Genomic DNA, 18,822 nt, shown 5'->3' on the forward strand with positions numbered 1-18,822 from the left:
ACATCGATTTAAAGCAATAATTCAAACTGCTAACACTTTAGGCCCTATAAAGCTTAAGCAGGAAGCCTGTGAACGACCGAACGGGCATTAGGCCAACCTTTACTTTCAATCTGGGACAAAATATCGCCATAATTTTCAGCAAATCCACCTTATGAAAAACCTCAAGTGGATAGCGTCATTGCTAAGTAGAATTTAAACGGAATAGGTCTCAGTGAATGTCTGTTATTGGTAACCTTTCCTACGTTGGAATCACTTGTGGATGGTTGTGAGGCATACTGCGTTTTGAGGGGCTACTAAAATCGGGTTGTAAATTAACCCTCAGAATGCTCTATTGCATATTGTGTCGCAAGTCTGTTTACTCTTCACAAACATTAATGATGTTTGTTACGACTTTGTACCGCGGGCCATTTTCAGTTCATTTGCCATTTCCATATTAGTGTCTGTCCTTTTGTAATGCATATCAGTATTTGGAGAAATTATCATTGTTACCGGTTTACGCGTTTTTTTTTAGATTATCAATAATAGTTAAATATAGACACGTTTCTTCAATGGAGTCAGTTTACTTCTTTTATTATAAGGTAAAATAAGGTGTTTGAGCATTTAAATAGCACTAGTACAGTGAAATCTGCCTTACCGACCACCTCTGCATAAGGACCAGCTGCTTAGGATCTCATATGGCTATCTATAACTCTTATTTTTATTACCGTTTTCTTTACAACTAGACAAGATGCCGACTTGGCGATAAAGACCACTTTTCCCTTGTGCCTTGATTGGTCTTTATAGACAGGTTTGACATCCTTTTGACTTGGCTATAAAGACCACTTTTCCCTTGTACCTTGATTGGTCTTTATAGACAGGTTTGACATCCTTTTGACTTGACTTAAAGACCGTTTTTCCCTTGTACCTTGATTGGTCTTTATAGACAGGTTTGACGTCCTTTTGACTTGACTTAAAGACCACTTTTCCCTTGTACCTTGATTGGTCTTTATAGACAGGTTTGACATCCTTTTGACAATGGCTATAAAGACCACTTTTCCCTTGTACCTTGATTGGTCTTTATAGACAGGTTTGACATCCTTTTGACATGGCTATAAAGACCACTTTTCTCTTGTGCCTTGATTGGTCTTTATAGACAGGTTTGACATCCTTTTGACTTGGCTATAAAGACCACTTTTCCCTTGTACATTGATTGGTCTTTATAGACAGGTTTGACATCCTTTTGACTTGGCTATAAAGACCACTTTTCCCTTGTACATTGATTGGTCTTTATAGACAGGTTTGACATCCTTTTTACAACCGTGTTTATTTAAGGACGCTTTGTATGTTGTGGGAGGCTGTGGTGTTGTTTCTCCTTGTAGTGGAACTTTTGCCCCATTGTTGAAACAGGGTGCTATCGTCTTAGTGATGGTACCTTGTATAGTTGTGTAGGATGTTACGAAAGCAAAATGATCGTTCTTTCCAACTGTAGTAACCGTTTTTGTGAAGACGTGCAAGAAATGTGATTTTTAGCCGCTAATGTTAGGTGAGTTAGAAGTTTTGTGTCGGGAGCTGTCCACCCTTCACGTGTATAGTCCTAAGTAGAGTATGCTTTTTACCGATGGTTTTTTTTATCTAGACCCCTAAAACGTCTTAAATGGTCTTTGGGCACTCTGGTGGGTCCATGATTATATAAACTGCTACTAATTCTCAGATCCCTGTGGTTGAAGCCTCGGCTACGAAGCTATAGGTTATCTAGCCAATTACTAACATCTAATAATATACGGAATGTTTAGGCGTTAACACTTACTAATGTTACTCCATTACTGTAAATACTAAGGTAACATCTAAGAGAGGAATAGGTTTAAGTAGAATAAGTAGTTATCTCTATTTACCTTAGTCGACATCAAACACTGGCCTTCAGATAAATTAAAGTAACGTGTTATTAGCGCTAAAATGAAGAGGATATACGATATATTTTAAAACCATTCGAAGGGTGTTATTTTAAGTGTTGTGTCAATTGAACAGCGATTTTTAACGTGTGTATAACACGTTAGACCGATTCTTAAGGATGTGTCAAGATGAGAGTAAACATTGTACAACCCGAGCTAGGAACAGCGTGTCCTAACGGCTAAATACTAAAACGCCAGTACGAAGTGCCTTACCTGTAACTTTGACAAATGTAGTATACTGGTAAATGTTGAAAGAAAATAGTTCATGTCGACATGAACTTCAAAGTCTTTAGGTTGTTGTCGTTAAACATTAAAATATTCGTTTTCTTTTGCTAGTTTCAATAGGTTTTAATTATTCAGGCTATTTAGACAATTATTACTTATCTTGGTGGTTAAGAAATGTTTTAAAACTTTGTACTAACTTTGTATATGCGCGGTAAATCATAATAATATGAATTTCGTTTTTTTTCAAGTTGTTATTACTTTTAACATGTCATAATATTTATTACTAATTATGCAGTGTCAATCGTAAGCAATCTTTTTGCAATATTCTTGGTGATTTAGTATTCATCCGCTTACATAAGGTAGTTAAATATCGCATGATGTGCTTGATTAATGTGAAGGCATCGGTGACAAAAACATCAAAATTAGCATGGTTTTCCCATAAAGATGATATAATTGTACTATGTCTTGAATTGTTTTATTCCTTTTTATTGGTCTATCAAATGTCATATCGACATTACAGATATGATTCGAGAAGTCAATAAAGTACGATCAAATCAGACGAAAGAGATGTTTTAGAATCGGTTTTTATGATTTAAACTGTGATATCTGAAATATGTACATTTACTGTACAATAATGACAGAGGGTCCATCTATTTTGGACATCAAAGCGAGTTTGCAAAGTATTAGATATAGGTTGTGGAGTCTTCCATTGGAAACTCAATCAATTTCGCTATTTTTTCTCCTAAGATAGCAAAAAAAAAAGTGTTCGATAAACGAACTTACCAAACAATGAGTTATTTTCCAATAAAGGTCAATGAATATATTGTGTTACAGATAGATAATAAATTATGTATATTTGCAGTGTACGTGACTGATTAGATACCTCAACGAGAATATGATGTGATGTGTAAATTGTAGGTGGGTACCTAATAAACCAGTGTACTTATCTACGTGGAAGCGTGGTTATCCCAAACTATCTGATGTTTATAGTCGAATGGCGGCGATTTATAACCCATCAACTTTAAAGAAAGAGGGCATATGTACATGTTTAAGTACCGAATATGAAATCAAAGAAAATACAGTGATAAAATAAACTTTTGACAATTTTGACAACAGAATATATCATCATTTGGTTTTGCAACTGCATCTATTTTGAATATACATATTATTTATCATTACGTTATTAGCCTAACGTTCAAACGTAAAATGCATAAAAGGTCATAATGAAAAGCATGGTATTTGAGAATTACGCACACAGCGCGTTTAATTTTATTTTTAAATAGTTCAAAAATTTGACCCATTTAATGATTAGGAATTATCATTTTAAAGTATACCAAATCTGATGACGAAGAGAAGAAAGAGTTCAACGGAGAAAAACACCGACTAATGGTCAGCATGTTGTAATGTCCTTATGTGAACCACTAAATAAAGAAACTTGCACTTGACCTTGAATCTCTAACCACGTGGACCTCTAGTCACTATCCTGATATACAGGAACAAAACAAAACTTATAGAGTGCCAGATACCTCTTTTACATCACCAACGCTTTCACATACAGATGTAGTTTCCGACGACTGGAATAATATCAATATGATATTATTTATCACGTTTAATAAGGCCGTGTTACTGGTTTATAACAGGTATCGAATGTTTACACAATAATATCTAACTATAGCTGAAAGGGGTGCTAACCGCTGTTAAAATCACTATTGATAATGAATTGCATACGTCATCATTTGTCTATTTCCTGTAGTTTTTGAATCAAGATTGTTTAAGCACATTTTGTTTCAAGATGAACTGTGGAACACAGCAAAGATTAAAATATCATCGGATCTAATGTCTATAAACTACTTATCTCATTCAAGTAAATCGTTTTCTGTGATCTGTTTAATTTGCAGGTCAACATTATCGCGCTTTTCATTAATAAATAGAAAATCGTGAATAGGCTCAAGTTGTATAGTTTACAACTTTTTTTATTGTTTCACTAAGCTAGTTTTTGGACCTTTCAATGACCCTTGAAAATAACCGACTTTTACGGTACCGTATGTTGAAACAATAAAGAAAGTTTAGGTCATGTTCATTGAATGAAATTATTGCAGTGCAAAATATCATTTCTGTTAAACAATCCATTCCAAAATACTTGTAACTAGAAAGTAACATTAAAAAATAAAATTGTTTTATTTTTCTTAATTTCATGATAGGTAAGGAAGGCTAATTAATGAGTCATGCTAATTTGTTGATGAAAAAAATGCATAAGAAGGATATTCCAATGGTATTTCTGTGTTAAAAATGAATTAATTGTCCAGGTCGTAGCGCTATCTGACTGACACTACCGTCAGACACTTCTAATAGGACAGCACCAACTGGTCATAATGTGCTACCAACTGACCAACTACTAGTAACTGTTCTACTTCCGATTCGGAAAACTTCTATAGTTATGTCTAGATAAAAGGGTAGAGGTAAGAATTTTTCAATTATCTATTTACCTCATAAACAGTAAGCTATCATTATAATTTAAACATGGCTATGATGTCATCTTCTGTTGTTCCCAGTACTTTATTTAGACTATTGTTCAAGTTCTGTCTGTAGATTAGTGCACCTTTCACTGTACATTAGTTTACCTGTAGCTGTAGATTAGTTTCAACTAATCTACAGTTCCAGGTAAACTAATGTACAATGAAATGTAGAGAGTGACACTACATGCAGCATTGTAAAATTGGACAGATAAATAACAAATAAATGTAATCAAATTCAACATAAATGTAATAGAAAACTTCAATAATACATATTATTACATATTTTCTGTTTTATATGTTGATTCGTAGACATCGGCATAAATGCAATCACATCAACCACAACGCATGAAATTACTCCTTGTGTTGAGAATCAAGACTCTTTAGTATTTCGACAGCACAGGCATTCCTATAATGATGTTTAAATTTTAGATAGTGTGATGTTCTTACTGTTGTTTATAAATGAGACCAACGAACCATGCTGTCGTCCATTACTGTATTCACAGGAAGCCGCGATACATGCCCGGATGTAACATATAATAGTTATATCTGAGGATCCGGTGCCGGGTAATCCGGATACGGACATTACATCCCTCCTTTTTCTATATTAGAAACTATAACGAACAGGATGGACATTAATTGACTTTACGAATTATGACTAGAAATTTCACTTGAAATGTCACTTGAAAGTTCTCAAATTATCTTGAACTTAAATATACATGTACTGAAATATAACTACTGAAACTATATAGATCACTATAACAGGTAAATGTCACTTGAACTCAGTCTCTAACACTTTAAACACCGAATTGTAGCAAAACACATAAATAAAACTAAACTGCAAAAACTAACTCTAAATTCTAATCTAATAGGCTTAGGTATTCTACACCGCCTATAGGTAAATACCGAGGATTATTCTGCCTCGTGCTGGAGTATTTACCTGGTCCCTTTATACTACAAAACATTATCAATTAGTAATAAAGTCTTTCAGGTGCTGCGGCTGAAATCTACGTCTTTGGGAACGCCTGGGAATGTCAATTTGTGTCTTAGATTTTACATCTTCAGCCTGCTCAGCATGTTCATCATCAAGTCTGTTGTTCTCAAACATTTCATCCATGTTCTGATTTGTATCCAAATCCTCCGGAACAGCAATAACTCCTCTTCCTCCTTCAATTTTCTTAAAGAAAGACGAATTCCTTGTGATCTTATGTTCATTACCAGTACCTCTCCGTGCAGTGATTTGTGTACCCTTTTTGTTTACTACCTCATATGGAGTAGGATCATATGGTGTAGAAAATTTGTTTTCTCGCTTTGTTTTCACTAGTACGTGGTCTCCGGGTTCTATCTTTGAGTGACTTGCTCTTTGATCAGCATACAGTTTCATCTTTTGTTTTGATTGTTCATCATGAAGACGAATGTCTAAAGCCTTTGGTAGCTTTGTCGTTAGCTCTGGAAGCTTAGTTCGCATCTTTCTTCCGAACAGTGCCTGTGCGGGAGAAATCCCTGTTGAAGAATGCGGCGTAGCGCGGTAATTTCGGAGAAATTTGTACATCTCCTGCTTCCAGTTTGCGTCCTTCAGTTCGTGCAGCTTTGATCGCCTTTCCTATTGTGCGCATAAAAACGTTCAGCTTCACCGTTTGCCCTTGGCCATAGTGGTGTTATACGATGATGGTAAAAACCAGTGTTCTGTGCATATGTTTTAAATTCATCACTTTGAAAAGGCGGTCCATTGTCGGTTTTCAAACACTCTGGTATTCCATACTCTGAGAAAACTTTGTCAAATTTTGGAATGACACACCTTGCTGACGTCGATCCAATTATTTCGACAATAGGGAAACGTGAATAGTCATCTATGATTACCAGTAGATATTCACCGCTTGGATACGGTCCACTGAAATCGGCTGAAACGTGTGTCCACGGACTTGCAGGTAGTGACGAGTCATGTTTAACGGTTCGCGTTTGTCACATGGGGGTACTGGCTAGACAGGGAATACATGATTTACATAGATTTTCTACCATGTCGTTAATTCCTGGAAACCAAACTTTCTCTCTTAGGAGTTGTTTAGTTTTTACCACTCCTTGGTGACCTTCATGAGCAATGTCAATTACACGTTGCTGAAGTGTTGTTGGAATTACTATTCGCGACTGGTGTAGCAGTATACTTCCATGACATGTAGAAGTAACGGTGAGTTCCTCGCGCACCCTCACAAATTGTCTTGCAGCAGAGTTCCGAAAATCTTCTTTCCATCTGCCAGACACAATTTTCTCAATCACTTTCTGGATAGTATCATCCTTGCTAGTTGCCTCAGCAATTTCTTTCAGAGTCATTGCCCTTGGCACTGCATGGTTCACAATGAAATTAAGATATTCCTCAGCAACCTTTGAGTGTCGAGCTGCGTTGAATGTGTCCGTGGGGTGTCGCGATATGTAGTCTGCAGGATTATCTTTTCCTGGCCTATATTCTACTACTTTGAAATCATATGGTTGTAGTCTTAGTCTCCACCTTTCAATACGAGCAGGAGGCTTGCTGCTAGCGTTATTGAAAATCACCTCAAGAGGTTTGTGATCAGTAACCAGCACACAAACGGTGAGCCAAAGAGGTAGAGATGGAAATGCTCGCATCCCCATACAATCGCTAGGGCCTCTTTTTCTGTCTGTGAATACCTTTTCTCCACGTCAGTCAATGCTTTGCTTGCATACTGTATGACCTTGTTATCCTGGGTTAGTATGGCTCCTAGTCCTACGGGACTTGCATCAACAAATATCTTGGTATCCTTCTTTGGATCAAAATAGGTCATGGCCTCACCAATTAGTTTCTCCTTCAAACATTTCCAAAGATTCTTCCTCTGCCTTTCCCCAATTCCATTTTACAGTTTTGTGGGTAAGTGCACGTAGAGGAGCGGTGATTGTCGCAAAGTTAGGTATAAATCTTGAGACATAATTTGCGAGTCCAAGGAGACTACGAATTTCTGCTTCATTACTTGGTGATTCAGCGTTGAGGATAGCTTCCACTTTTTTTGGGGTCTGCTGAGATGCCTTTACTTGAGAAGACATAGCCGAAAAATTCAATTTCGCTTTTATTGAACTCGCACTTCGACCTGTTGAGAGTTATATTCTTTTCCCTCAATCTCTGCATGACACTGCGCAAACGTTTGTCATGTGACTCTTGGTCTTTCCCAAAAATGATGATGTCGTCACTGATGTTCCTAGCACCATCAATTCCGTTGAGGCAGTCACGAAGTGTAGCTTGGAATTTCTCTGACGCTGATGATATGCCAAAAATCAAACGTTTATATCTGCGTAGGCCTACATGCGTGGTGAAAGTTGTGAGATATCTTGATTCCGGAGCAAGCTCAATCTGATGATAGCCTGAGTTTAAATCAAGTTTTGTAAAAGACTGTTGCCCCATTCAAATCAACCAGTTTATGTCATCGATGGTTGGGGTTATATGTCGTTCTCTCTGTACGGCTTCATTTGGCAACCTCATATCAACGCATATCCTTATTTCTTCTGGATTTTTGGGTTTAGGGGCCACGACAATTGGTGAGACCCATGGGGTGGGGCCATCAACAGTTTCGATAATATCCAGGTCCTCTAAGCGCTTAATTTCGGCCTCAACCTTTTTTTCTCATGTGAAAGGGAATTCTTCTGTGAGGTTGTGTTTTTGGTTGGATCTCCTCATTAACGTGTATCTTTACTTGGACATCTTTTATCTTGCCAATCCCTTCGAACCGATCCTGGTATTCTTCTATAATTGAGTCAGTCTCAGACTTTGAAAACAACACGAATGGTTGGAATTATTGATAGGGCTATGGCTGTGTGGTAACTCAAAAGTGAACCAAAGTTTCCTCTTGCGACATAAATTGTAGTTTGTGTGCTTGTCTTCTGTGCTTTGGACTTTATTTCTGTTTCAAATGTTCCAACTATATCGATAGGCTCACCAGATCCATATGGGGTATAAATTTGTGTTTGATTTCTGTAGTTTAGGCTTACTCTTCATTGACTGGAATGTTTTTTCATCCAGAATGTTGACAGTGGCACCTGTGTCTACTATAATGTCCATTCGGCATACCGTGTATGATAACAGCAGCTTTTGGTTGTCCAGCATTCCTCGTGTTGACATGGAATACATATTCATCATCAGATCCTGAACTGTGTCATATTGGTGGGTTTGCACCTTTTTCTACCTTGTGAACTAACTCTTTCTTCTTAGATCTACACATTTTACTGAAATGGTTCAGATATTTGGCAATTGTTACATTTCTTACCCTTTGCTGGACATTGTCCTTGATGGGGATAGCTTCCTCCACACCGATAACATTCTGCTGACTTATCTTTTGTCTTCTGATATTCATTACCATGTCTTTGATTTTGCTTCGTGAATCCTTTTTCTTTATTACCCCTTTTTGTATCTCTGGTTCTGCCTTGGTTCCTTCTTATAGTGTTGATCTGTTCAGGCTTGTTTTCTATTTCTTTTGTCTGCTCATCACTCAATTCTAGTGACCGTGCTAATTTCAAAATATCACCCAGTGTCATATCATCATCTCTTAGGACACGTCTTCTTATACGTTGTGGGAAGAATACAGGACTGATTTATTTTGGGATTTTATTTCTTCTTCAAGGGTCAAGAAATTTCACAATTCTCCCATGTTTTCGTGTAGTCTAGTATTATAAGTCATTATATCTTCTCACTCCTTTTGTTTCAGCACCTGGCCGAATTTATATTCTTTCATATTCGCGGTTTTGTTCCGGCGTTGAAGTAGGCCTGCAGGGCCTTATGTAGATTGTTTATATTCGTCTAGGTCACTCGCCTTTATGGGCGGGACCTATAATGAGCGGCAAGCGTACTATATAACATCTTGTATCTTCCTCCCCATGCGTAATGCAATAACATTAATGCCTTTTTTTCTTTCGTTATTTTCAAATGAGCGTCACATTGCCATACACAGAAGGATGTCTATAGTCATCTCTATTCCATTTTTTTCATTTTACCGATGTCGAACCTTCCCCCGTGTACTATATAAAGGACGTGCAGAATTGTGAGTAAACTGGTCGCCGTATAACACATGTGGTTACTCAAATATTTCGTTGATAATTGTCATTACTATAGAATCACACGGGGTTTTGACCGGGCGTGATATTCTTTATGCATGTTATTACTATTCAAATTGATTACATATTTCTTACTACCTTTTTTTCCTCGTCGCACATTGTTACATGATCAAGCATTGTTAAAATTGGACAGAATTTATACAAAAATATAGGTAATCAAATTCAACATAAATATAATAGAAAACTTCAATAATACATATTATTACATATTTTCTGTTTTATATATTGATTCGTAGACATCGGCATAAATCCATCATCACATCAACCACAACGCATAAAAATTACTCCTTGTGTTGAAAATCAAGACTCTTTAGTATTTCGACAGCACAGGCATTCCTACAATGATGTTTAAATTTTAAATAGGTATGTGTACTTTCTACCAGAAAATTGAATGAATGCTTTCGGTATATTTCCCAATAATTTCACCGTTAATTGCTTCATTTCTTGTATACATACACGTAACACATAAATCCACGTTTTCCAAATTGAATAATTTCGGTATAATTCCTTATCCAAGAATATCCTTATCCAAAGCCTACTGAACAAATTTGAAATTTTTAGCTTTCTTTTCATCACTTTGTCGTTTTCACTGAATTTCAATGTAGTTTCCTTTAGAATCCACTAAATCTTGATATTATGTTTTAGGACCAATCATGTTCTTCATTTTATAACGTAGAGTGGTATATTCAAAATTAATACGTTTCCATGGTAATCCTCCATATCTTGTGAATTTCCAAGTGAATGGTCTGCCTCTGACATAAAGAGCAGTTATTGAATTTAATTTGATTTATTTGTTATTTATCTGTCTTTTCACAATGCTGCATGTAGTTTTGCTCTCTACCTTTCACTGTACATTAGTTTACCTGGACCTGTAGATTAGTTGAACCTAATCTACAGCTACAGGTAAACTAATTTACAGTGAAATGTGTACTGATCTACAGACAGAACAAGTACTTGAACAATAGTCCAACTAAAGCACGGGTGACAACAAAAGATGACATCATAGCCATGTTTTAATTAATGACTAAAATAGCTCACCTGATTTAATTTAAAAAGTACCACATTATATGGTGTCCCTAAATGGTATTACATAAGTGGCATTCGGAGGAAATTTGCTTAAAGTGTTTTTATTATAAAAAGGCATGCTGTTTTATCACACCTGGCGAAATTCACACGTTTTCAATACGTTCACATGAATAATCCATCCACATACTTAATGTAGATATAACATTATTCCTGTTTGGTTTATTTCAGGAGAATATCACAAATATTTACCTATGCAGGGCATTTGAATTTCTACCAGCACATGCAATTATGCACACTGCTACAAATCGATAAAATATGTTTCTATCCTCGAGACAACCACATGATTTTTTGCGATCATTTTCCTCGACACAGGCCATGCCAATGTCACGGTAATAGCTGATGTCAAATTAGGCGAAACTATCACTGAGGTTTTATACATTATTGAAACCAATGACAAAATCGAACATTTCAAATGCAGCACAACATTCTAAAAATAAACATAAAAATCGCTTTATAAGATGTATTTGATAAGATTATTAATGTCACATTTTCATGTGATTCCATTTAATGAAACAGATTTATCAGACAATTGGTAATACCGTATATCGATTCTTTCCTTTTCACTGAAGAGGAAGTAACTCTTGGTTAGCGAAGGATGAGCAATAATATGGCGTCAATTGCTGGAGACATACAGCATAAGAACTAATGAAGAATAACGAGAGAAAATATCTATTTTGAAAGAACCTTCTCCTGATACTGTCATTGTAAAGGTTTTAGTGGTTACCTAATTTTAGCGGTTTCACGCTACAAATATGGTACTCAATTTTGATTATATACAGCGCTCATTATTTCGATGAAATTCAAATTGAAAGGAATTTGGATATGCCAATGATAATTTTTATTGAATATGTAAATGAACGACAATTCGGATACGCGAAAATAGGATCCCCTGTAGCAATAGAACGGAAAGTTTGGGATGGATGATCGAATTATAAAGGCTGAATATACGTTACTTTCAGCCAATATCAAAGTATATTCAACTATAAAAGTACCATAGAATCAGCCACAATTTTGACATTATGTATTGTACTTAGAGTTTTACATAATGTTAGGTCTCAAGTGTTTCTACACTGAATGTCATTGCACAATAGGAAATAATATCTTTAGAGCATGTTTAACCATATTTTGCCATGATAGAAGTCTTTGACCACCTTTGTCATAACAACAATAATGTTGGTTCACTTCATGTTCCTTCTCGAGTTACACAAACAAGTTATCATTTATATCCAAAGATTACACCCTAAGTATATAACAAGTATAAGCTGTCAATGGAACTTCCTACATTCCTTGTTCCTTTACAATGTTATCAAATCCTCTTTTTCTGTCTTTGAACTTTCGATCATCAAGCTTCCATTGAGAAAATAAAAGCCAAGGCAGTGTGACTGTGTCGCGTATTCTTTATGTCTGACTTTATAAGGTCGTTGTACCTACTAGTCCGATGTGTCATTATGGTGTTCTATCACGAACTGTCACAATGTGTTAAAGCAGATCAAAGGCATTGAACTCGCATCCAGTGACAGAACACCATATAACGTAACATCGATCTCCTCTGGATGAAGTAAACTTCATTACTTTTGGATTACCAAATCACGAAAATATAATCCATATCTCCCCGTCATCGGTTCACGATGTTTGTAATCAGAGGCAATTTCCGGTTGATCTAAGGTAACCGTACGGCTCATACACTTGATTTCATATCGCTGTTTCCTTTGTTGGATGTAGATTACGATTATCCAAAAAAGCAATGTCGTGTATCTAGTCACTAAAGCCTTATATCCGGAATAACAACATGCAACAAAATGTAACAAGTCTGCATTACAGTTACGTGTTACCTTGTACAATTCGAAACATCTCGAAAGCGACAATCGTCATTTAATCAAGACGGACGCCCATCCTCGATACTCCTAGGTTTACTATCACTGACATTATATCCACCGCTGGACTATCCCATAGTAAAACTGAAGACAGTTCATTGAGGGAAAGACGACTTTTGGAGATTACAGAGAAAGTACAACACAGTCCACCACAGTGTTCCGTTATACAATTCCTTTGGCGTACATCAAAGGATCAAATTATCTGTGTCTTCTATTGCCTCCAGTTTTACTATAGAATAGTCCAGGGCGTATATCGTCAGTGATAGTAACACCATTCAGTAGCCAAACGTTGAGGCGAACTGTACATTATTATATATATGAAGAAATATTATTTGAATATATGATATCCTTTACAATTTGATGTATCTCATTTAAGGTAATCATGTTAAAATCAATCTGTTTAATATCTCAATAAACACATTTTGTAAATCTTCATTAGATAGAATTGTGTGATGTGTGAAATCTTCATCAGATAGATTTGTGTGATGATACACCTATGGGATCTTTAAAGAAGTATAACCATTCATAGAACAACCACTAAAATCCTTTCATTTTCTTTTCAATAGTCCACCGACTTCATGAAAAGATCAAATGCTATACATTATGTATTAATGAATAATACACATCATCAATAGATAATAACTTATTTTGTGTACTTTATGGCATCCTTAGCATTTTTTTTTAGAAAATATTTTGTTGTATCCATATAAACACAATTACTTGATCTTATTAAAGGCGAAACCCCTCTACTACCAGTTTAATACCGTTCATCTACTTTGTGTTAGCATCAGTTACGATGACATGATTCATCACCAAATTATAGCTATTATAGAACAACCAGGGACCACTCATGTCTAAAGATTAAGTTTACGTCTCCATAAAAATGAACTCCTTTACAAAAAAAATCTCGTTTGTCTGATCAAATATTTAGATACTTATTTTCGCCTACAAGAAGCACATAGTAATTTCCAGTTTTAATTCTTGGGAAATAAAAGTCTGAAATTGGTATACCCATATAGGAAAATATCCAGTGTTTACAGTGGAAAATCAAACGGCGACATCAAGTCCGGTTTTTGTTCCAACGTGACTTCATTTAAAATTTGAATCGTCAAAAGTTTTTTGTAACTTTAATACCGAGAGGTGTGATTACTTACGGTAATACAATATCGTTAGAATTCCACTATAACGTAAAAAAAATCTCTTGATCTGGTTTTTTTTGGTCGTTAAAAATATTAATCTTACTTTTAAATCGTTTCTTTTGCGCAAAGAGAAGTGTTGTGGGAATCTAATGAAAGCGACAGTGAACAAACAATATTTCCGGCACTGGAAACCAATGTTTATCCGGAACACTGGATTATTGTAGTCCATTGATCCACAGATAACACTTTTGTGTATAACAGCCGAGCAACAGTATCACAAAAACAAACACTAGTGTTGCCAGTCTACAGGGCATAATGACCTACTCAATTTTAAAATGTATTCTTTAATGATAACGCTTTAAAAAATTTAAAAAATAGCTTGTTTTCCATATTTTTCAAAAATGAAACTTTTCACAACTAGTTTGCGTCGTACACATTTGTGAAAAAAGATCATTGCAATTAAAAATTGATGTAAACAATAATATTAAATATTCAATAAAACTAAAATATTTAAAATATCTAAATTCATATCAAAAGCACTAATATATTTTTTTAGAAACCAACATAATTAATTTACATCAAGCAAACATCAGACAAAACATATTGCAAATACAATTGAAAATCAAGCTGACTGATTTTCTGTAGAAATTCTTATGTAATATAGCACATGTAGTTGGAGAAATATAAATATAAGGACAATGCAGAAAACTAACATCCGAAGTATGTTTTGCATTTACTACAATATATTTATTAATTCATCTGTTTTCCATCAAACTGGTTATAATCTAAATTAAGTACTTTCACATTTGTAGTGATGTTGATGATATTTATGAATGAGCGAAGGAGTGCTTTATCAAATCTTTTGTTAATAGCAATAAATGCACGAACTAGGAGGAATAATTCTGCTGAATCATTTACTACAGGTGGTATAGATACACTATAATGTAATGATAGTAAGTAGCATTTTTGTGGTTTGGAGCTGTAGGTAAACAATTCAAAACTTCACAGGTAAGAGAATATATTGTAGCAAAGTGTTTATCATTTGAACTTAACTAAAATCAATAACGATTGTTAAATATAAGAATATAATTGATTATAAATTTTATTTTTACTTTTACTTTTAATTTATATCAATAGCTTTTATAATGTTGTATGAAGAATTCAAATAAAGAAAATTTAAACTGAAGTACTATCCATCATACATTATGTTCATATATGTGTAGCCGTGGCGAAACCGCGAAAAAGGAAAAGTTTATACACACCAAAGTTTAACAGTTCATGAAATACTGTGTAATAGTATTAATTCCTTCATAGATACAGAGCTGTACTAATTAATAAAAAATATCTGACTTACCCAGTCTTCATATTGTTTTTGACGGTGATATCAGCTGACAGTACTCTAACAGAGACAAATGTGATCCTGGAATCGGGAGTTCCTCCCCCGTAGTCGATCAACTTCCGCATCACCAGTTGGGGGTCGAATATGTCAGTCGGGGTACCCTCGCCTGTAAAACATGTAGTCTTAATTAACTACACGTCCAATTAGTAGCCCTAACACAGTATAACATTTAAAAATATGTCCGAAACCCACAGGTTGTTTTAACGACTTGCCCAGTATCGAGTTCCCAATGTCCGATTAAGTTCTCAGACCCGTTAGTCCTAATATATACATAACGGAATACTATGGTGAGCTCACAATAAAAACACCATGTAGCGCTGCCCCGCAGCTAATGAAGCATCTTCGCTAATCCCTTACCTTTTTATAACTTACCTGTGTAACACTACGCATCATTAACGACAGGTATAACACTTACCTATGTACCTTTAATCTAAACTACAAGTTACAGATCCAACACAGCACGACACGAGTTCACGCGATCCTTTAAAGGTGATTTACTCTTAAACATCCCAGGTAAAATAAACAACAAAGAATTATTGCTACACGTTGAGATACTATATGAGCATGGCTTTGATTACTGGAACTCCAATAGCGTAAGAGCGACAAGATCATTGTGACAAAATTTAGTGCAGTATGGTCGGCGGTCCATATGGAAATGTGTGGAATCAGGAACAGCGTTGATGAAGCAGTAGTTCTGATTAAATTTATTGAATTATGTTAGGTCATTAATAGTAGCAACCCGTGCAAAGTATTTGCTGCGAAGAGAAGATATTTCCAATCTCTTGTCTGATAGATTTCTTGCCAATCTTTCATGAAACAATAAATGGTACCTAAAACAAGTGTTCTCTGAAAAGGTGGAGAATAGATGTGATATGATCTATTTGTTTAAAGCCTTGAAAGCACGCAATGGCCGTGATGCCAACGAGGGCGATATCTGAAAGAATGACAGTAAACGTTATTGATGAATGATCGGTGAACATAAGAAACTTTGACCAGGGGTCATGTCAAACATTCAACATTTAAACACGGCTGGATCAATGGGTTTTTGTGTTTGTTTTTTGTTGTTGTTAATTTTTGGCACACTGTTTTGAGTAACATGCATCTGACTTCTGTAGACTGCGATTCAATCACACTTGTATGATTAGGAACACAGCTTCAAACAGATAACATATATGTTCCCCAACCCATAGTTTTATGCTTATGACATATTATTTGATTATCAACAATATGATGAAACTCATGGCAACGGCGAATGAGCTGACCCAATAATGAGTTGGTGAAAATCTGCAAGTTCTGCGTTGTATCCGTTGATTCAGAGCACAGTTTCATCAACATATAAACTTCTCCATTGTAAAGCATTACAGAAAATAAGAACATTTTAATTACTTTTCTTATGTTTTCTAAGGAAATTGTAAAGTTAATGTTGATAAAATTTGGACCATCGATGTCGAAACAATGAAGAATCTTGTGCCTTGCTTAGTCTTGTTTTTTATCAGTTCTGCATCTCTCTGGGTCGCCTAAACCCATGGTTGTGTGATCAGACATTGTAACTCCCCTAAATCCAATCTATAACTATCACTGGCTAGGATATAAGGTCAACGACTCCAATATAATTCTGCATAAACTATTGCTATGCACAGTATTGACATCACAATCCATTTTAACTGTCCTAATATAAACTAACGTACGACCTACCGCTGACTACCCCAGCCTGACAACCCTTCTACCAACAAAGAAGATACCTCCTACGGTTGATGAAGAAATATTTTATTGCTTCGTCGATGTTTATCGACCGGATACCTGTCTGTTCCTGGTAAGAACTTCCGGTATTACCTTGATTTACCTGTGTGGGTTACCTGTGTATCATGAAACCGTCCATATTAAGTAAGAACTTCACGTGCCTGGGTCTCGTTAACCAAGACAGCTAGTGGTTCCTCCGTCACTGCTTTAACGACAAGTGTGCGAGTACGCTACATTAGCCTAATGATCCAAATTTTACAGGTTAATGGACAATGTCCAGGAGGTAAAAATAGAAATAAGTTCGTACTTGTCGCAAAGTCAGAAATTGATCTGTACTACCGAATCATGTTCTGCAAGTCATTTTGGTAATAGAAGAACTGGCACAATGCTACATACGTTGGCATTTATAAATGGCTGCTTAAACATCATCAAAGATGGTCGACACCAGTATTGTTTTGCAAACTTTTTAGAGAGGTTTCTGATTGTCAAGACGGCCAGTCTTATCCGGGCTTCTTGATTTGCCCCATGGATCCTTTTCATCCCCATATTCTCAATTGAGGTTTGGACTCGAATTAGATCTAGATGTTTATGGTGGTTGTTGGAGATGAATACACTTCATTTTTGTAAGCACCTGGTGCAACCCTCCTTATTTAGCTTTACGCTACATTTGAGAAAATGAATTATTATACTTCATTTGCAGCAGAAGTTGAAACTTTGATGGTCATTAATTTAAAGTCCATAAATGATCATTTATGAAGAAAAGAATCCTTACTTTTACCACACAGACTTTGACTTCTGCAGACCATAAAAATCGCCAATAAAGATAGAAAACACACGACGTATAGGTGTGGGCTGTTCCCTTGAGAAATATGGCTCCTCCTGTTGTCGTGTCAGCATACACTGTGTGTTTATACAAACTCCGGATAGGGTCGTCATCCTAGGGCAATAAAGTCTTCCTATCATCTCTGTTTATAGCGCTATGTTTATACTGGGGTGTATTGTCCCGATTGTGACGACTTTGGGCCGACAAACATTGACATAAGAGCATTTACATCCTCTGCTTATCGATAAGTTGCATGTGGTACAATACATAAGTCATTCCATGCATAATATGGATAGAAAATGTTGGAAGATCTACATCTTTGTCAGAACGGAATGATTGAGTGTACAGTAGTTTTGTTGTTTGCTCGTGCTGGGGTTTGTTGATAGAAGCTATTTTGAACAAAGAGTAAATCACTGACTGCCTGAATCAATAAATACGAACTAGGATGACGGCAGCAAGCGCTAATAGAGGGATTAATACTAATTTAGAGCATTATGCCGAAAGATTTCTATGACCTTGATTATAGAGGACATATACTGATATTCAATGTACATATGTAAATATATGTATATAGCATTTCATGTTTTAATCATAGCATTGTGTCAGATTATTCATAGTTATCATATTCAAATGTATACCACCTCATTGTTTTCATCTTGAATCTTAAATGTAAGGGCACTATTGTTTGGTCACTATTGTCGTGACTTGATTGAAGAATGACTGAAAGTCGCTTCCATTTTGCAGAAATATCGGGATAATTAACATAATATGGTATAGATCTAGTTATAATTTGTAAGTAAGTGAGAATAACGGGGAAGTCTTGTAAGACTGTGGTAATCGTATTTGGTTCTCTTGTAAAAACGGTACCTCTTATCCATTTTATAGTGTTATCTCCCAAAATACACCAAGCAGAACATTACATCTGGTTGGGTGGTGCTGAGAGACGACCACTACCTATATAGAGAAACTAGGAAGGTCATTTA

The 18,822-nt window shown here is 35.7% G+C and overlaps 1 protein-coding gene across 2 annotated transcripts in view; it reads right to left on the bottom strand.

Annotated features, from left to right (window-relative positions):
* LOC138327767 (uncharacterized) overlaps window positions 1–18,822 on the bottom strand; it is a 77,803-nt gene that overhangs the window by 22,526 nt on the left and 36,455 nt on the right. For both annotated transcript variants that reach the window (XM_069274129.1, XM_069274137.1), the window contains one exon: window positions 15,232–15,382. In XM_069274129.1, coding sequence (XP_069130230.1) covers window positions 15,232–15,341 — 110 coding nt within the window. In that variant the 5' untranslated portion in view covers window positions 15,342–15,382. The remainder of the gene's footprint in view (window positions 1–15,231; window positions 15,383–18,822) is intronic.

The sequence above is a fragment of the Argopecten irradians genome, chromosome 1 (genome assembly GCF_041381155.1).
Source record: "Argopecten irradians isolate NY chromosome 1, Ai_NY, whole genome shotgun sequence".
In the NCBI taxonomy this organism is placed as follows: Eukaryota; Metazoa; Mollusca; class Bivalvia; order Pectinida; family Pectinidae; genus Argopecten; species Argopecten irradians.